Source organism: Rhinoraja longicauda, chromosome 1 (assembly GCF_053455715.1).
Source record: "Rhinoraja longicauda isolate Sanriku21f chromosome 1, sRhiLon1.1, whole genome shotgun sequence".
Lineage (NCBI taxonomy): Eukaryota > Metazoa > Chordata > Chondrichthyes > Rajiformes > Arhynchobatidae > Rhinoraja > Rhinoraja longicauda.
In genome coordinates this window covers 30053014-30074220 of record NC_135953.1, presented here as the reverse complement: position 1 = coordinate 30074220, position 21207 = coordinate 30053014, and the positions used below count along the sequence as shown (strand labels likewise).

General features: G+C 42.3%; 1 protein-coding gene across 1 annotated transcript in view; it reads left to right on the top strand.

The window, feature by feature from the left end:
* The window catches only part of ccbe1 (collagen and calcium binding EGF domains 1), a 282953-nt gene that overhangs the window by 230760 nt on the left and 30986 nt on the right, over positions 1-21207 (top strand). Inside the window, exons 3-5 of the mRNA XM_078409606.1 lie at positions 9382-9434; positions 13189-13323; positions 17653-17790. Coding sequence (XP_078265732.1) covers positions 9382-9434; positions 13189-13323; positions 17653-17790 — 326 coding nt within the window. The remainder of the gene's footprint in view (positions 1-9381; positions 9435-13188; positions 13324-17652; positions 17791-21207) is intronic.

Genomic DNA, 21207 nt, shown 5'->3' with positions numbered 1-21207 from the left:
CTCTCTCTCTCTCTCTCTCTCTCTCTCTCTCTCTCCCTCCCTCCCTCCCTCCCTCCCTCCCTCCCTCCCTCTCTCTCTCTCTCTCTCTCTATCTCTCTCGCTCCCCCTCCCCCTCCCCTCTCCCTCTCCTCCTCCCTCAACCCTTCCCTCTCCCCCTCCCCCTCCCCCCCCTCCCTCCCTCCCTCTCTCCCTCCCTCCCTCTCCCTCTCTCTTTTTCAGGCTGAACAGGATGTAGTTTGACCTTGAAAACCATTGAATCATAGCTACAGTGAAATGGGACATAGATTGAGGAGGTAGGGTGAAGGTGGGGTTGGGTTCTGGAAAGCATTAGCAGCTCTTCAGAAATCAGCAGTTGGTTTAAGTCTGACAGCTCCTTCAGTGCCCTGGCCTGGTTCAACTGGTGCATGTCAAGAAAGAATTTTGATCAGATAAATACTGGATATGGACAGTGATTATCAATTCTAATTGCCTTCAGACTGTACCGTACAGTGTAATGCACAGTAGAGATTTTTTTTTTAAAAAAAGTTTTACTTACATTTATCAAAATCTTAAATCCCATTCCACAATTGACTGAAACGTCCACTCTGGAATATAATTTTTGTGACGGGGATTGAAAGCCTTCTTTTTTCATTGATGCTTCTATTAGACATGGACATTTGCACTTTGAAATTATGCCTGTTGTTTGTGTGCTGAAGTTGGCTCTATTCAGCTGTAATAGAAAACTATGGAATTGGACCATTCTTGCTTTGAAACCTGACCTTCACTTTCCACTGGATAGAGAGTCAGCAAAACAGCATGGGCAATGGGAGAGCACTTTAAAGTGATTTCCCTGTGGTGGCCCCAAGTCAAATAGTGTTGTGGGGTGTGTTGGATGGAAAAGGTGTGAAAAACATTATGGTTCGAGGATTGACCAGAGGATACTTTCCCTGAGCATTGTGGGTATGTTTACTCCTCCATTGCCCACAAAGGATTCACTTTCTCCATAAATATCACAGCCTTCTGAAACTGAGATCGCAGCAAATATCTTCATCTTATCTTGAGGCCTTAATGCCGATTGGCATCTCTAAGTATACCTGACAGCTCAAATGATCTATGTCCTCAAACAAGTGCCTCTTCAGTACAGCCACATCCAGCCAACCCTTGTGCGCTGCTAGTAGTGAGTGGAGGCGAAATGTCAGCCAAAAAACAGAAGGCATGCTGGTCTTTGCTTTCATTGTCTCTATGCACACAAAAGAGAGCTTTCACACAAATATCTCTGCTGGGCTAGCTGATTTCAGGCGGCATACTGGCAAAGATTGTTTGAAGATCAGGCTGGTACAAGTTAGGGGCAGTGGAGAGGATGCTTGCTGGGACAGAAGGAGAGGGATGACAGGATGTAAAAATGGTGGGAGGAGGAGTGTCAATGCAGAGAGCAGCAAGATATGAGCAAGAAATTAATGAGGTGGGTCTCAGTATGAATTGGACGATCGATTTTTTTAAATTGTCACGTGTACTGAGATACAGTGAAAAGCTTTTGTGTTTGTGATATCCAATTAAATCAGATAGCATGTAACACGAGTATAATCAAGCAATAAACATGTACAAAACGGAGTGCAAATATAAAAAATACCAGAGTGCAGAATATATTTTCCAGTTACAGTTCCAATGAAAAAGTCCAAGGTCCATAATGAGGTAGGTGGGAAATTCAGGACTACACCCTAGCTTAAGGGAGTACCATTCAGTAGTCTTAAAGCAGAGAGGAAGAAGCTGTTCCTGAGTCTGGTGGTATGTTTTCATGCTTTTGTATCTTCTGCCCAACAGGATCAAGGTGAATAAGGTTCTTGATGATGTTGGGTGCTCTCATGAGTGAACCGGAGTGAAAAGACAATAAAGACAATACAATGTCATTAGCAGCTTGAAGTGAGGGTTTTAGTGTGAACGCCAAGGCAAGAGAAGCTGATCAATGAATCTTGAATCCCAAAACAACAATCGTTTCTGGAAAAGGCTGGAAGTGGTACTGAGGCCCAGTGCTAGAAACACTAGGCCTTGGCAAAACTTGGTATCTGTACCTCAGATACTGATGGACTTTACCCATCCACCATCAATCAGTGAGTTGCCAGGAGAAGGTCAGCAGAGACATTTGCGTGGGAGCTAATCTTGCTCAAGTAATTCTATGGCATGTACAGGAATTGTGGCTGCAAAAATATTTTTGTTTCTGCAGCATTTCTGCTAGGGGAGCACTGGAAATATGTAAGAAAACAGATATGATTGGTACTGACATGCAATGTTATGATGTTAGTTTCAAGTTACCATTGCTTGGAACACAACGAGGCGTGTTTCAGGGATTCATCCTAGATTGAATCGGCAAGATTTCCAAGTTTAATATTTCCCTTCTGTTTAGTTTAGTTTTGTTTAGTTTGAGATACAGCATGGAAACAGGCCCTTCAACCCATCGGGTCTGCACTGACCAGCGATCCCCACACATTAACACTATCCTACACACACTAGGGACAATTTACAATTATACCAAGCCAATTAACCTACAAACCTATACGTCTTTGGAAATGGGAGGAAACCAAAGGTCTCGGAGAAAACCCACGCAGGTCACAGGGAGTACATACAAACTCCGTACGGCCAGCATCCATGGTCAGGATCTAATCCGGGTCTACTGGCGATGTAAGGCAGTAACTCTACCGCTGCACCACCTTGCTGCCCAGTTCTGCATGGACTTAAACTGAACATATTTATGTTAGGACTGAATTGATGAGTAGAATGGGTAGAATGGGTAGAATGCCTGTATGCATACATCCTGGACAGTCTTAGATTTCACATCGGTCAAGTGATTGCCCATTGATCATAGATTAATTGTATAACCTTCTCCTGACCCTGCAGGAGTGCCACTAAGACACAGGAGACTGGGGAGCTTCATGGCCTATGACATTAACATCGAATGTACCGATTGATGCTCATTTAGTTCGCCTGCTTGAAGCAGCCAAATGTTTCTCAGTTACAAAGGTTTACCTAAACAAGTACATGCTCTCATCAGCAAAAGAAAAGAGCAAAAAAGCTTGCTATAAAGACAAGTTATATTTACATATCTTTGGTAGATACTGAAAAATTAAAGCTGATCGCCTAAGGTATTTTGTAGGTTGCTAAGGGGCTTCTGCGTAATGGATGCTGACAGAAAGACTAATATCTCACAAGGGACAAGGTCAGTGGTGCAAATGTAATCAGTGCTCAGCTGTCATAAGTAAGTGTTTCACTTCCATTTTAATTCCTGATGTCAGGTTTAGACAGGTGGCTACTCTCAAATGTGGCAATTACCTGAACTCATGTTTTAAGAATCCTAACATTTTGGATAGGGTGCTTCCAGATTTAGTTCTCGTTCTCGTTCTAATTCTAGTTCCTGCACAAAATTCCAAATGTAAATTCTCGGTATGGTGATGTTGAAAAATAGCTGAAATAACATTTGTTTTGTGTGAAAGTAATTCACAACAATGTTCATAACATGTCCTCTTTTTGTTTACTTTCACTCCTTATTTCCATTGTTGTCCAGTTAGTGATATTCAAACTGGGCTTTGAGTCGGCAAATGTTATTTACAGTCACACATGGATTAAGTGAGCTCATCCTGAAACAATAGGATTTATAAAATAGGTGCATTAATAATTATTAATAATAATTATAAAGCATTAGAGTTTGCTATCTATCCCATCATAGTTTCTGGAAATTTTATTAAGCTCAGTTTTGAAGCTCAGTTCTGTCTCTGGTTTCATTGTCATCTGTTTACATCATCTCCCTGACCATATTCCCACTCCCAGTTGACCCAGGTTTCCATGTTTTAAATAGGTCTTTTCTCCTTTCCACAATAGTACTAACATTATTCCAGGACTGTCTGAAATGAATGAAATTTTGCTGGTGTGTACCCGCGCAGCGGTAGAGTTGCTGCCTTACAGCGAATGCAGCGCTAGAGACTCAGGTTCGATCCTGACTACGGGCGCCGTCTGTACGGAGTTTGTACGTTCTCCCCGTGACCTGCGTGGGTTTTCTCCGAGATCTTCGGTTTCCTCCCACACTCCAAAGACGTACAGGTATGTAGGTTAATTGGCTGTGCAAATGCAAAAATGTCCCTAGTGTGTGTAGGATAGTGTTAGTGTGCGGGGATCGCTGAGCGGCGCGGACCCGGTGGGCCGAAGGGCCTGTTTCTGCGCTGTATCTCTAAATCTAAAAAAATCTAAAAAATCTATTGTTTCTAAACCAACTGCCCCTGAGCATGAGGTCACAAGGAAGATTATCTAATCTTTTGAGACCTATTAAGAGTATTTAAAAAAGGAATAACTATTACTTGGAGCTTCAGACAATATTCCTGTTGATTCACTACTGATATCACTATTGATCCCGAAAGAGGCGGAAAGACTCTAAGGGGAGTAAGAGACACCTGTGGCTGACGAGGGAAGTCAAGGACAGCATAAAAATTAAGGAGAGGAAGTATAACATAGCAAAGAAGAGTGGGAAGACAGAGGATTGGGACTCTTTTAAAGAGCAACAAAAGTTAACTAAAAAGGCAATACGGGGAGAAAAGATGAGGTACGAGGGTAAACTAGCCAATAATATAAAGGAGGATAGCAAAAGTTTTTTTAGGTACGTGAAGAGGAAAAAAATAGTCAAGGCAAATGTGGGTCCCTTGAAGACAGAAGCAGGGGAATTTATTATGGGGAACAAAGAAATGGCAGACGAGTTAAACCGTTACTTTGGATCTGTCTTCACTGAGGAAGATACCCACAATCTCCCAAATGTTCTAGGGGCCGGAGAACCTAGGGTGATGGAGGAACTGAAGGAAATCCACATTAGGCAGGAAATGGTTTTGGGTAGACTGATGGGACTGAAGGCTGATAAATCCCCAGGGCCTGATGGTCTGCATCCCAGGGTGCTTAAGGAGGTGGCTCTAGAAATAGTGGAAGCATTGGGGATCATTTTTCAATGTTCTATAGATTCAGGATCAGTTCCTGTGGATTGGAGGATAGCAAATGTTATCCCACTTTTTAAGAAAGGAGGGAGAGAGAAAACGGGTAATTATAGACCAGTTAGTCTGACATCAGTGGTGGGGAAGATGCTGGAGTCAATTATAAAAGACGAAATTGCTGAGCATTTGGATAGCAGTAACAGGATCATTCCGAGTCAGCATGGATTTACGAAGGGGAAATCATGCTTGACAAATCTACTGGAATTTTTCGAGGATGTAACTAGGAAAATTGACAGGGGAGAGTCGGTGGATGTGGTGTACCTCGACTTTCAGAAAGCCTTCGACAAGGTCCCACATAGGAGATTAGTGGGCAAAATTAGAGCACATGGTATTGGGGGTAGGGTACTGACATGGATAGAAAATTGGTTGACAGACAGAAAGCAAAGAGTGGGGATAAATGGGTCCCTTTTGGAATGGCAGGCAGTGACCAGTGGGGTACCGCAAGGTTCGGTGCTGGGACCCCAGCTATTTACGATATACATTAATGACTTGGATGAAGGGATTAAAAGTACCATTAGCAAATTTGCAGATGATACTAAGCTGGGGGGTAGTGTGAATTGTGAGGAAGATGCAATAAGGCTGCAGGGTGACTTGGACAGGTTGTGTGAGTGGGCGGATACATGGCAGATGCAGTTTAATGTAGATAAGTGTGAGGTTATTCACTTTGGAAGTAAGAATAGAAAGGCAGATTATTATCTGAATGGTGTCAAGTTAGGAAGAGGGGATGTTCAACAAGATCTGGGTGTCCTAGTGCATCAGTCACTGAAAGGAAGCATGCAGGTACAGCAGGCAGTGAAGAAAGCCAATGGAATGTTGGCCTTCGTAACAAGAGGAGTTGAGTATAGGAGCAAAGAGGTCCTTCTACAGTTGTACCGGGCCCTGGTGAGACCGCACCTGGAGTACTGTGTGCAGTTTTGGTCTCCAAATTTGAGGAAGGATATTCTTGCTATTGAGGGCGTGCAGCGTAGGTTCACTAAGTTAATTCCCGGAATGGCGGGACTGTCGTATGTTGAAAGGCTGGAGCAATTAGGCTTGTATACACTGGAATTTAGAAGGATGAGGGGGGATCTTATTGAAACATATAAGATAATTAGGGGATTGGACACACTAGAGGCAGGATACATGTTCCCAATGTTGGGGGAGTCCAGAACAAGGGGCCACAGTTTAAGAATAAGGGGTAGGCCATTTAGAACGGAGATGAGGAAGAACTTTTTCAGTCAGAGAGTGGTGAAGGTGTGGAATTCTCTGCCTCAGAAGGCAGTGGAGGCCAGTTCGTTGGATGCTTTCAAGAGAGAGCTGGATAGAGCTCTTAAAGATAGCGGAGTGAGGGGGTATGGGGAGAAGGCAAGAACGGGGTACTGATTGAGAGTGATCAGCCATGATCGCATTGAATGGCGGTGCTGGCTCGAAGGGCTGAATGGCCTACTCCTGCACCTATTGTCTATTGTCTATTGTCTATTGATATCACTATTCACTATTGATTGAACCCCATTTTTCCATCCCCATCCAAAGGCTTGGGCATTCAGTATACTGGCCTCTGCAGAAATATTACAGCCATTACGCACCATGGATGGACAGAGGCATTGCTTAAAGTGGTGGAAGAGGCTGCTTCTACCTTGATAATACTGAGCTTCTCAGTGTTGTTGGTGTTGACCAGGAAAGCGATGAGAATTCCCATTGCACTTCAACCCCCCCCCCCCCCCTCCAACCCTCCCTCCTAGCCTGTCCAGTGGTCACAGTAAATATGTGGCTGATTCAATTAAGTTTATAGTCCTAGTCATTGTCATGGAGTCATACTGTGCGGAAACAGCCCTTCAGGCCAACTCATCCATGTAGACCAAAATGGCCCATCTAAGCTAGTTCTATTTGCCCATGTTTGGCCCATATTTCTCTAAATCTATCCATGTCATTGTCTGAGAATCTTTTCAATGCTGTTATAGCACCTGCCTCAACTACTTCCTCTGGCACCTCATTCACCCTCTGAGTGCCCTGCAGAATCCTATTGAAATCTTTATCCCTTTCACTAGGTTTACTATGTCCTCTAGTTCTTTATTCCTCTACCCTGGGTAAGAGACTCCGTGTATTTGCCCTATTTATTCTCCTCACAACATTATACACCTCTTTCAGATCACTTCTCAGTCCCTGCACTCCAAGGAATACTTTGTTTAACCTCTCCCTATAGCTCCAGCCCTTAAGTCCTACCTAGCAATATCCTTATAAATCTTCTCCGCACTCTGTCCAGCTTTATGACCTGAAGTAAATGGTGACCATACCATCTGCATCCACTTTCACCCTATTCCATGAGGGAATCTGGCACAGGTAAAAAAACTATTGAATGTTAAAAATCACTGGAGATGGTCAATGCTTACCGTCTGCCTGATGCAAATATTTATTGACCAAACAAAATTGTTTGCTAGGTTTTCTTGCAGGAAGGGAAAGATTGTTCATTATATGAATGAATGAATGAATGAATGAATTAAACTTTATTATTTAGTATATTGCCCTCTATAGAAACATTACAGCTATTATGCACCATTGATGGAGAGGGCAAAGCTAGATCATGTTCTGCATTCCTCACAGAGTGTGGGTACACCAGGCGATGAAATTGCATAATGCCAGGCAATATCTCTCCTGCCATTGATGGTCCACAGCACCTCATGCATGTATTGACGTGGTCCACTGAGTCAGTACTGATCCTTTCCCATTTAACATGGTGGCAAAAGTATAAAAAAGGAAAATGCTGGAAATACTTAGGTCAGGCTGCGGATGGAGAACAAGTCAATGATTCAGATGGATGTCGTTTCATGAGAATTGAATATGTTTTTAGTCGCAGATGAGGGTGAGGAGTGTTGAGAGGGGGTTTGGGGAGAAGTCAGGAACGGAGTACTAATTGAGAATGATCAGCCATGATCACATTGAATGGTGGTGCTGGCTCGAAGGGCCGAATGGCCTCCTCCTGCACCTATTGTCTATTGAGAGCAAACTTTTCATCAGTTCTCCCGCGCTGGCACTATTGGTGTTGCATGGTCTATAAATTATACAACAAATGTTTTGTTTGTATTCTTTGTTCTCTGAAATTTCCACTTCTATTGTCCCATGTGACAAGTCAGAGTGAAATTCTTTGCCTGCATACCTTGCAAAGGTTGCTTGCAAAGTTACAGATTCATCGAAGTCAGCACTGGCGACAACCTACATCACCTGGCGACAACCTGGTGACAACCTACGACAGCGCCTACATCAGGAGACGTCAAGCTACGATCATTGGCGTCAAACCAACAGTCGGCGAAATTTTTTAAACATTACAAAATCCAGCGGCGACCAAAAAAACGCTACGACTCTTTGGAGACTTCTCACGGCCATATAGGCGACACCCCGGCGACCGTGTGGTGACAGCCTAGTCGCCTGTAGTCGCCTAGAAAATTGCCTAAGTGGGACAGGGGCTTTAGATTCTAATAAGATCTGCATCACTGCTATTTAGATAATTACTTGAAAGCCTGAGGAATGGACATTGAGGTACTGACAGGAGAAAACTTTAAAAATCATGTAACCACTATGTGAAAAGGTACCTTATTTTAAAAGGCTTCACTTAGCTCAGTGAATAGATACAATTGTATTGTGTTTACCTTTGATGCCCAGTTCTTCACATTCTCAAAATCCTGTTCAATTTCAGAAAAAAAACTGATATTTTTTCTGGATGGTTACATGCCAGATGGCTTATATAGGAATTTTGGATACACAGCTCTGGGATTTTGTGCCTTTAAATGGAAGTTAAATATAATTTTCCCAGGGTTAACATTTTTACATTATCAAAATAAATAATAGAGAGAGCTATTAGTTAGATAGAGCTCTGGGGGCTAGCGGAATCAAGGGATATGGGGAGAAGGCAGGCACGGATTACTGATTGTAGATGACCAACCATGATCCTAATGAATGGCGGTGCTGGCTCGAAGGGCCAAATGGCCTCCTCCAGTACCTATTTTCTATGTTTCTAAGTTAAATACGTGAATACAATGTATTTCCACAATCCCTTTGAAAATTACTAGGCAAGATATATATAATAAATATTGCAAAGATGCTTTCAGATTTTAGAGAATTATATATTGGCTTTGCACTGATAGTTGACACTAGCTTTATTTTTGACCGGATACTGTTTTCATCATAGCCCTATGTTGGAAATGCAGATTCTTGTTTTCAGCAGTTCATTAGCCATTTCAATTGAATAGCAACTCATAAGACTAAACATAAGGATGTGATAAAACAGTTAATTAACTTAAACTTCAAAGAACATCTTTCAAATTTCAATTAAAATAAACCATGTCATTTTTTATGAGTTCATATGTGGTTCTGTTTTGTATTATAAATATTTATTTTCTATTTACAGAAAGAAGTGCTGTCGAGGTTATAAATTTGTCCTTGGCGAATGTATCCCAGACGGTAAGAATGTTAACAACTTCCAGAAGAAGAAAATCAAAAAAAATTGCAGATGCTGAAACTGTGAAATAAAATTTAAATAGTTGGAAACACACAGGGGGTCAAACAGCATTTATGGAATGAGAAATAGAGTTAACATTTCAGGTTAAAGATACTTCACCAGAGCTGGGAGATAGAAGAAACAAGTTATTTTTACATTTCAATGAAGATGGGGAGTGAGGAATAAGCAAAGGAAATATCATTCAGAGGCTGAATCCAGTTTTGCTGCAGCAATAACTTGTAGAGGTAATCTGGTTGATTAATTAATGGGAACAGTTACGGTCAAATTGAGATACAATAGCAGTGGATATAATAACAACACGCAAGAGGCATTAGACAAACATATGAACAGGTGGCGGATAAAGAAGGGTCTGAAGAAAGGTCTCGATCCAAAATGTCACCTATTCTCCAGGGTTGCTGTCTGACCCGCTGAGTTACCCCAGCATTTTGTGTCTATCTAGGGAATAGAGAGACATGGCCATGGTATTATTTAAGACTGACATCGCGATCAGCACAGACACAGTGGCTGAAGGCCCTGTCCCCTTACTTGACATTTTCATATTCTATCTATGTTCTTTGAAAAAAAGTAGTGAAATAAGAACAGTTACTTATTGAGAATACAAACTGAGGAATAAGGAGCAGATGTGGCCAGCAGATGAGGTGGTACGAACTGGTTCCAGTTTTAGTTGATCATAGTTCCTCTGGACAGGAGGGTAGCCAATGTAACCCCACTTTTTAAGAAAGGAGGGAGAGACACAACGAGGAATTACAGACCAATTAGCCTTACATCGGTAGTGGGGAAAGATGCTTGAGTCGATTGTTAAAGATGTTATCGCAGTGCATTTGGAAAGCAGTGACAGAATCGGCCAAAGTCAGCATGGATTTATGAAGGGGAAATCATGTTTGACTAATCTTCTGGAATTTTTTGAGGATGTAATACTGTAAGTAAAATGGATGAGGGAGAGCCAGTGGATGTGGTGTATCTGGACTTTCAAAAAGCCTTCGACAATGTCCCACACAAGAGATTAGTGTGCAAAATTAGAGCACATGGTATTGGGGGTAGGGTATTGACATGGATAGAGAACTGGTTGACAGACAGGAAGCAAAGAGTAGGAATTAATGGGTCCTTTTCAGAATGGCAGGCAGTGACTCGTGGGGTGCTGCTAGGCTCAGTGCTGGAACCCCAGTTATTTACAATATGTATTAATGATTTAGATGAGGGAATTAGATGTGACATCTCCATGTTTGCGGATGACAGAAAGCTGGGTTGCAGTGTGAGCTGCGATGAGGATGCTATGAGGCTGCAGGGTGAATTGGATAGGTTGGGTGAGTGGGCAGATGCATGGCAGATGCAGTATAATGTGGATAAATGTGAAGTGATCCACTTTGGCAGATTATTATCTGAATGGTGTCAGATTAGGAAAAGGGGAGGTGCAACGAGACCTGGGTGTGCTTGTACATCAGTTACTGAAAGTAAGCATGCAGGTACAGCAGGCAGTGAAGAAAGCTAATGGCATGTTCAATAGTCAATAGTCAATAGTCGTTTATTTGTCACATACACATAAATGTGTAGTGAAATGAAACATTACCCGCAGTTAAACAATAAGACCAATAAGAATAATCAATAAAAATGCAATAACACATACAATCACAACTAACACCAGACAAAAAGAAACATCCATCACAGTGAGTCTCCTCCAGTCACCTCCTCACTGTGATGGAAGGCCAAAAATTTATTTTTCTCTTCCCTGCCGTCTTCTCCCGCGGTCAGGCTGTTGGAGTTGCCACGTCGGGGCGGTCGGGGCTCCCGACATTGAAGCCCCCGCTGGACGGTGAAAGGTCCACGACCTATTCCAGGCCGCGCCAGACGGTGAAAGGTCCGCGGCGGGCCGACCCAAGCCCCGCGATTCGGGGCGGGCGAAGACGCTGTCGCTGCCGCTGCCGGTGCTCCCGATGTCGGCCCCCATCCAGGGGCCTGCGGGCTTCCAACATCCACGCGGCCCACGCCGGAGCCTCCGGAGACGAGTCGCAGCCGCTCCCGCAGCATCCGCAGGCAGCCAGTGCCGCAGGTGGTGAGTCCGCGCCGCGGGCTCTGCGAACCTGAGCCCCAGGTGAGCCCCAGGTGGTCCCAGGTGCATGGCCGGTGTAGGCCGCAACAGGAACGGAGACACGACACAGAAGCAAAGGTCGCGTCTCCGTTCGGGAGAGAGAATTTTACAGTTCCCGTTCCCTCCCACCCCCTCCCCCCCACATAACATACAAACACTACACCATATTAAAACTACAATTCAGACAAAAACAACAAAAAACACAAAAGACAGACGGACTGCAGGCAAACCGCAGCTGCGAGAGGATTTGAGTTGAGGAGCAAGGAGGTCCTACTGCAGTTGTACAGGGCCCTGGTGAGACCGCACCTGGAGTATTGTGTGCAATTTTGGTCTCCTAATTTGAGGAAGGACATTATTGCTATTGAGGGAGTGCAGTGTAGGTTTACCAGGTTAATTCCTGGGATGGCAGAACTGACATATGATGAAAGAATGGGTCGACTGGGATATGATGAAAGAATGGGTCGACTGGAATTTAGAAGGATGAGAGGGGATCTATAGAAACATAAAATTCTTAAGGGATTGGACAGGCTAGATGCAGGAAAAAAAATCCCGATGTTGGGGGTGTCCAGAACCAGGGGTCACAGTTTAAGAATAAGGGGTAGGCCATTTAGGACTGAGATGAGGAAAAACTTCACCCAGAGAGTTGTGAACCTGTGGAATTCTCCGTCACAGAAGGCAGTGGAGGCCAATTCACTGGATGTTTTGAAGAGAGAGTTAGGTTTAGCTCTTCAGGCTAAAGGAATCAAGGGATATGGGGAAAAAGCAGGAACGGGGTACTGATTTTAGATGATCTGCCATGATCATATTCGGCTCGAAGGGCCGAATGGTCTACTCATGAATCTATTTTTCTATGTTTCTATGTATCTACTAAGGTTGATTGTATTCTTCCTAAGAATTCGACCCAACTTTAATTCTGCCATTTTATAAAGTTGCTTTGAGTACCTTAATTACAATCATGGACATTAAATGGCAAAGGTATCAAACCAAGCTCATAATATCCAGATAGGAAGTAAAAATAGACAAGGTGTATGTTGAGATATTTCCACTCGTGGGGCAGGTCAAATGAGGGATGTAGTTACCAGAAAAGGAGGCAGTCATTTATAACTTGGGTTCAGAAGAATTTATTTTCCCCTAGGATGAAAGAACTTTGACATTCTTTAGCTCAGAAAATTGTGAAGTTACTCAAAGTTGAAAACATTGGGAATTGAGGGCTTTGTGCAACTGGCACAGAAAAACAGTTAACGCCTTGGGCGGATTAGTTATGATTATAGTACAGGCTTGAGGTGCCAAGTGGCCTATTTCTGCTCCTATGCTCTTGTGTTATGTTCTTGATTGACCCATTTCCAGTTTCCATCTGTGTTGTCTACCTAGACACAAGGAACTGCAATGCCGGTTTATCAAAAAATGAGCACACGGATAGGCGATGTTTCGGATCCCGACTTCTACATCTTCGGACTGTTAAGAAGGGTCCTGACCTGAAATGTTGTCTATCCATGTTCTCTAGAGATGTTGCCGGACCTGCTGAGTTACTCCAGCACTTTGTGCCTTGTTTCTGTTGTCCATGTGATCTTTATGTTCAGTCAGTATCACTCTTTTTCCTTTCATTCCAGATTACGATGTATGTTCAGGAGCGCCATGTGAACAGCAGTGCACAGATAACTTTGGCAGAGTGCTGTGCACATGCTATCCGGGATACTACTTTGATCGTATGAAGCACAGGAACCGAGAGAAACCTTATTGTCTTGGTCTGTATGAACAATTGAACAAGTGAACTCATGCCAATAGTAACCATAAACGTACAAAAATCACAACTTACAAACACTTTTATAACTGACAATCACTGACAATCGGGCAGCTGGGTAATGACATTCAAAAACAATATCCTTCTCGTTGTTATCTCATGAATAGTTCTTTCTTCATCTAAAATCAATTGAGAGATGATTACTTAAGGTGAACAAAATAGAAAATGCTGGAAGTATTCAGCAATTCAAGCAGCATCAGTGAGGAGAGAAACAGTGTTGAAGTTTTAGCTCAAGGACTCTTCATCAGAACTGAAGATGTGAGAAACACGTCTGTTTTCATTTGCAAACAGATAGAGACAGGGTCCTGACCAAAGTTGGCAAAGTAAAAATTATTTTTAAAACTGGCAGTTAGTGACAGAAGAAGACATATAAACAAATTAGAAGAAACAAATGAAGCCATATGTTTTGCGAAAGGGAGAGAAAAAAAAAGCTGCCTGAAATTGAAACATGCCCAGATGGAAAATGAGGTGCTCTCTTTAGTTTAGTTTAGTTTTCGTTTTTAGTTTTTAGTTTTTAGGCTCTTTGGAATGCTGAAGGGGGAGGAAATGGGAAGTTTTTTGATACTGGAGTCTCACTGCATGTGGCAGAAATTATGGAGAATGGCACATTGAATCTGGAGACTACAGTGGGGTGGATGATGAGCTCAAAGTTAGAGTAACTATCTTTGGCTGGCAAAGGGGTGAGTGCCGAAGTGTCGAAAGCAGAAGGGGTGTGATTGAGAGAAGTAGAAAGCAATGTAAAGTTACTGCTGTGAAAGGTGTCTTCATCAGAGCAGAAATAACTGAGACAGAGAAATTAAGCAAATAGAATGGAATTCCCGAAGGAAACCGCATGAGAGGAAGTGTGATCGATATAACTGTGGGAGACAGTGAACTTTTTAAATGGATATTGGTAGTTGGGCTATCCCCTAAAATAGTTGAGAATTCAAGGAAGAGATGGGAAGAGTCGGACAAAGGTCATGTGAAAGGATGGAAAATGACAGTGAAGATAATGATTTTTTTGTGACATCATACAGATGCAGGAAGCCACGTCTATATAATAATAGAAATCATGGAATAAGTATGGAGGATAGACACAAAATGCTGGAGTAACTCAGCGGGACAGGCAGCACTTCTGGAGAAAAGGAAAGGCTGACGTTTCGGGTCGAGACCCTTCTTCAGACTGATGTCAGGGGAGTGGGCGGGACAGAAATAGAATGTAGTCTGAGACAGTGGGAGAACTGGGGGAAGGGATAGAAAGCATGGGCTAGTTGAAGTTAGAGAAGACTCAGGTTCATACCGCTGAGGTGTAAACTACCCAAGCAAAATATGAGGGCTGTTCCTCCAATTTGCGCTCGGCCTCACTCTGACACTGGAGGAGGTCCAGGACAGAAAGGTCAGATAGAAAATGGAAGGGGGAGTTGAAGTGTTGAGCCACCGGGAGATCAGGTATGTTAAGACGGACTGAGTGGAGGTGTTCAGCGAAACGATTGCCGAGCATGCGCTTGGTCTTGCCAATGTAGAGAAGTATTGAGGAAGTGGTCCTGAATAGACTGAATCACAACTGCTCCAATTATCCAGACAGGAGACAGGAATAGCTTGGGCTCATGCAGGTTCACATAACTGCACCTTTGATATGGACAAAGTGAAGTTACTCAATGTAAGAAAGAGTTCAGTCAAGTGAAGGAAAGTGGTTAGTCCTCTGTTGAAAGAATTTTCATTTTATGGCCCATTCCCACTCTGACCTTTCTGTCTTAATCTTTCTACATTGCTCCATCGAGGCACTACAAAAGACCAAAGGCACATGCAATTATTAAATTACATGTGTCCTCTATCTTTAATCTGGGCATGATGCAGCCATCAGAACAACATTAAATTTAACAATTACATGTGACCAACTTTTTCACTCTCTTTCCATCGATGTGACTCTGGTTTCAATTTGTTTATTTTTTCTCTTCTGCCTCATTGCCAGATTTTAAAATAATCGTAACCTTATCAACTTTGGTCAGCACCCAAATACAGACATTCCCTCGGTTTTCCCCACCCACCTTCTCTCTGGAGACTCTCTTGAGGTTAACCCAGAATGTCTACTCTGATGTTCATTCTGCTCCTTGACTTGCTTCGTGCTTATAGGACTTTTTATTTTGTTTCAGATTTCTAACATCTGATTTTTAATTTTGCTCCAGTTACTTAGTTAAAAGAAGGTGTGTGAAAGGATCTTTATTGCAAAATAATCTCAATGCAATCCAGTAAGATGCTTAAACCCTGCTGAAAATGATTGTTGTGTGAATCAAATCAGCAATAAAATTCAACAGTTTAAAGGTGCATTCCCCTCCATCATTGTGCCAAATTGTTTTTAATTACCGTAGAACCCGTAAACAGCAATTCCAATAGAAATTTTGTAAACACGGTTAATTCTGTCATGGGAGGATATGTGCTTTTAATTTTTTTAATGATCTTATCCACTAAGATAAGCGACGGGCAACTCCATTTCCAGGGAGTATTTGCATTTATTTATTTCTTCTGCTCTTGGGTTTTGAAGTCAGTCTTAAAAATACATAATATTTTATGTGCTTGCGACTTGATCTCAAATTTACATATTCAAAATCTAGCCTAAACACCCCATACCTTTTTGTGCAGCTGCTCCCAACCTTTGAGTTACTCATGAATCTATTCCTAATCCCCTTTCTCTAGATTGGTTTTTGCCTCCAATGCGTTATCCAAAATCCCAGGGGTTGTTTCTGTATGTGAGCTTCATTTGTGTGGATGATCAGCCATGATCACAATGAATGGCAGTGCTGGCTCGAAGGGCCAAATGGCCTCCTCCTGCACCTATTTTTCTATGTTTCTATTTGTTGAGCTTTATCTCTTAAGTCCTTGTACGGACTGTTCTGCTGCCATTCTGCTGTTATGTAGAAACAGTCCTAAAGAAGCAACCCAATCTCCTCCCGATCAAGGGCATTTGCTTCATCCCCTTCTCTGCAACTTAAAATACACTTGTTTTATCATGTTTCCACTTCTGATGGAAGATATTTGACTGGAAACTCTGTTACTCCCTCCACAAATACAGCCTAATCTGCAGTACAGATCATCCCTGACATTTTCTTTTTTTCCACACAAAGAATAGTTTTTTTTCAAGTGAAATGATATGGGGATCAAATAAATTATCATTGTCCACTAAACAAGTATTCCTAAAGCCTCGCGTTTCCTTTTTCTGACTGTCTCAGGTGAAATGACATGCAAACATAGACACCCCATTCTGTAATTAGTTAATCTTCTGATCCCACTTCATCTTCATAAGGACCATCTCCATAATATTGTCCATCTTTAAGCCTGTTGCAATCTACTTCCTGCTGAAATCGTCACTCATTCCTTTTGTTACCAATCGATAAAATATTCCAATACTCCCTTCCGTTCTCATCTCTGAACGAAGTTTAACTCATCCGGGTCTTGGCGGGCCATGACTTAACCCATATGATATATACCATGCTTACTTATCAGGGATAGATGTAAAAAATAAAAGTGAGTTAGGGTTGGGCTGGATAATTCAACGAGAACCACATGACAGTAACCCAAAACAAGTTTTGTGCCAAACTTTCTCCTTTTGGCGCAAAAATATTGAGATTAATTTTAGCCTCCCTTATGCCATTCCACTGAGATCCATTACTCACGACAGAGTAGGATTCAGATCTGGGAACATTCTGTTTCCCATGGTTCAGTTGTCGCTATATTGATGAGTTGAGCTTTAATGGAAGCATAAAATAAATAATTTTAAATTATAATTTTAAAACAACGATCTTGAGACCACTGACACATTCTGTATTTTAAATGTCAAGGGTTAATAGTGTTTTATTGTCAGATGTCACAGATAGAACAATTACATTTTTACTTGCAGCAGCACAACAGAATATGTAAACATAGTATAAGAAAATAACTGCAGATGCTGGTACAAATCGATTTATTCACAAAATGCTGCTGTAAACATAGTACACTGTAAACAATATAATAAATGAGAAAAAAAGGTTCAGTGTGCATATACAGTATACAGTACACATACTGTATATGCACACATACTGTATATGCACACACATATATATATATATACAGTATATATGTATATGCTGTATATATATATCTACACACATATATATGCACACACATGCGCACACACACATATATATTATATTTATGTATGTATAAACACACATACATGCACACACACATATATATATATATACACACATATACGTATGCATAAAAAACAAACAATTTGACAGATCTATTTATTTGACAGATATCGATGAATGTACCAAAAGTAATGGAACAGTATGTTCTCATATATGCCTGAACACCCCGGGGAGTTATCAATGCCTATGCACAGAAGGTTTCTATCTCGAAGAGGATGGGAAGACATGCAGCAAAATTGAAAGTGGTAAGCTGTGAACTGACGTGTACAAATATGGACCATACTCTAATTTTTCTGTCGTATTGCTGTGTAATTGTCAAATAAAAACCATCAAGTTGACGGGCAACTCCATTCTATTAATTCCATTAGGATAAGCTGAAGGGTTAATTATTATTCTAATGCTTTTCCACATATGTCCTTGTCAGGGAACCTGCAACTGGCAGGAACTATGCATAATGATACTAAAGGGAAGGTTGACAACTTGAGGGTTGCAGATGAATATACAGTTACATAACTCATAAATTGTGTGCAACTTATCAATATATGATTTGAATCCACTTGGAACAACCTTTTGAGAAGAGAAAAACAGTGAGTATTTTTTTTTCCAAATGAGATGGAAGTGCAAATGAATTAGTTTTAAAACTTACTCTAACTTTCTTAACAATGTGATTGTTGTTGCACTGTGCTGCTAAATGAAACCTTTCCAAGGTCACTATTGAATCTCAAGTTTGTCTGTTCAATTAAGGTTCCTTGTTGAAATAAGTTGGTGGTGTTTTTAATTCTAACAGCAGCAACAGCAACTATAAAGTATTGATTTTAAGAGGTCATGACACATTTTAGAATTGAGTATTGGTTTGTGGCCAGACAATGCAACATCTTGCAGGGAAGTGACAATGCAAGAGGTGGGGGGGGGGGGGGGGCAAAAGCTTGTAAGCAAAAGTTGGATACAGGTGAGGAGGAATTGATTGGTAGATAACAGTGAGGTTTGTCTGTTTTTCCACTGAGTGGAGAATTCTATAACTAGAGGACACTGGCTTATGGTGAGAAGGGAGGAATTTAAGAGGAACCTCTGGAGCAACTTTTTCACTCAGACTATACTAATAGAGAGTGATACAGTGTGGAAATAGGCCCTTCGGCCCAACTCGCCCAACAATGTCCCAGGTACACTAGTCTCACTTGCCTGCGCTTGTCCCATATCCCTCCAAATCTGCCCTATCCATGCACCTGTCTAACTGTTTCTTAAACGATGGGATCGTCCCAGCCTCAACTACCTCCTCTGGCAGCTTGCTCCATATACCCACCACCCTTTGTGTAAAATCGTTACCCCTCGGTTTCCGATTAATTATTTTCCCCTTCACCTTGAACCTATGTCCTCTGGTCCTCAATTCCCTAACTCTGGGCAAAAGACTCTATGTATCTACCCGATCTATTCCTCTCATGATTTTGTATACCTCTATAAGATTTCCCATCCTCCTGCACTCCATGGAATAAAGACCCAGCCTACTCGACCTCTCCCTTTCGCTCACACCCTCTAGTCCTGGTAACATCATCATAAATCTTTTCTGAACCCTTTCAAGCTTGACAATATCTTTCCTATAACATGGTGCCCAGAACTGAACACAATATTCTAAATGCAGTCTCACCAATGTTTTATACAACTGCAACATGACCTCCCAACTTCTATACTCAATAGTCTGACTGATGAAGGCCAAAGTGCCAAAAGCCTTTTTGACCACCTTATCTACCTGCGACTCGGCCTTCAAGGAACCATGCACCTGTACTCCTAGATCCCTCTGCTCTACAATACTACCCTGAGGCCTACCATTTACTGTGTAGGTCCTGCCCTTGTTCGATGTCCCAAAATGCAACACCTCACTCTTCTCCGTATTAAATTCCATCAACCATTCCTCTGCCCACCTGGCCAATCGATCCAGATCCTGCTGCAATCGTTCACAACCATCTTTACTATCTGCAAAACCACTTGTAACATCAGCAAACTGGCTAATCTTGCCCTGTATGTTCTCATCCAAATTATTGATGCAGATGATAAACAGTAATGGGCCCAGCACCACACCCTGAAGCACACCACTGGTCACAGGCATCCAGTCTGAGAAGCAACCTTCCACCATTGTCCTTCCATGGAGCCAATTTGCTATCCATTCAGCTATCTGCAACAAGCTGCCAGAGGAAGCTATGGAAATGGATGCAATTATGACTTTCAGTCGACCTTTGAACAGATGTATGATTGGATGTTCACAGATGTTCAGAGTGATAGGAGTCAAATACAGGCAAAAGGGACTAGCCAAGAAAGCAGACTTGGTTGCCATGGACAAGTTAGACTAGATGGCCTGTTTCCATGCTGTATAGTTCTATACCTTTGCGACAATGACTCCAGGTAGGAGAGGGACGTATGGGATAGCAACGGAAGCTGAGAGATGATAACTGGTGACACCACATGGCTTCAGATGATGGAATCTGATAAGAAAGGGTGACGAACAGAACTAACGAGAGGTGGTGGCAGATGGCAATAACAGAGGGAGGGAGGTGTGTGAGCAGTATGAGGGGTGTAAATGGATCTAGTGGGGAGAGTTTGTGAGCAAGGAGGAAAAGAAACAAGGTGAAAGGTGTAGAAGAAACTGCATGAAGTGCAATAGACAATGATGGAGGAAATGCAGATGAATCTCTGTCTCACCTGGCAAGGCTCATTAGGTCCCTGGATTGTGTGAGGACCAGGTTTAGTTTAGTTTAGTTTAGAGATACAGCGCTCAAAAAGGCCCTTTGGCCCACCAAGTCAATGCCGACCAGCGATCTTCGCACATTAACACTATTCTACATACACTAGAGACAATTTACACTTATACAAAGCCAATTACCCTACAAACCTATATGTCTTTGGAGTGTGGGAGGAAACCGAAAATCTCAGAGAAAACGGTCACAGGCAGAACGTACAAACTCCATACAGACAGCACCAATAGTCATGATCAAACCTGGGTCTCTGGCGCTGTAAGCGCTGTAAGCGCTGTAAGACAGCAACTCTCCCGCTGCTCCACCGAGCTGCCCTAGTTGTAGGGACGTTTCTTTCCTATGGTTGTGGGAGATAGTTCCTATGGAGAGACAACTGTGGATGGAGAGGGATGATTAAACCAGGGAATCACATAAAGAGTAGTCCCTGTGGAAAGCAGAAAGGAGTGGTGAGAGGCAACTACAGCTAGCAGTGGAAAGACATGGTAGTCGGTGAATATGTTGAAGCATAACGTGCTGCATACGGAGGCTAGTGGGGTGAAAGGTAAGAACTAAAGGAACTGTACCCCTATTCGACAGATAGACGCAAAATGCTGGAGTCTGAAGGACCCTGACCCGAAACGTCACCGATCCATTTTCTCCAGAGATGTTGCCTGATCTGCTGAGTTACTCCAGCTTTCGTCTCTACCTTTGTTATAAACCAGCATCTGCATTTCCTTTTTATTACATTTTACCCTATTCTGTTTGAGGATGGTGAGGTGAAAGAAGAAGTGTGGGATATGTGAACTTGTCTGGAAAGCATTATCATGAGAACAAATGCAGTGGAGATGGAGAAACTGATAGAAAAGGATGATGTTCTTACAAGAGACAGGAGTGGAGGAGATACAGTTGAGGTGACTGTGTCAGTCAATGAGTTTGTAA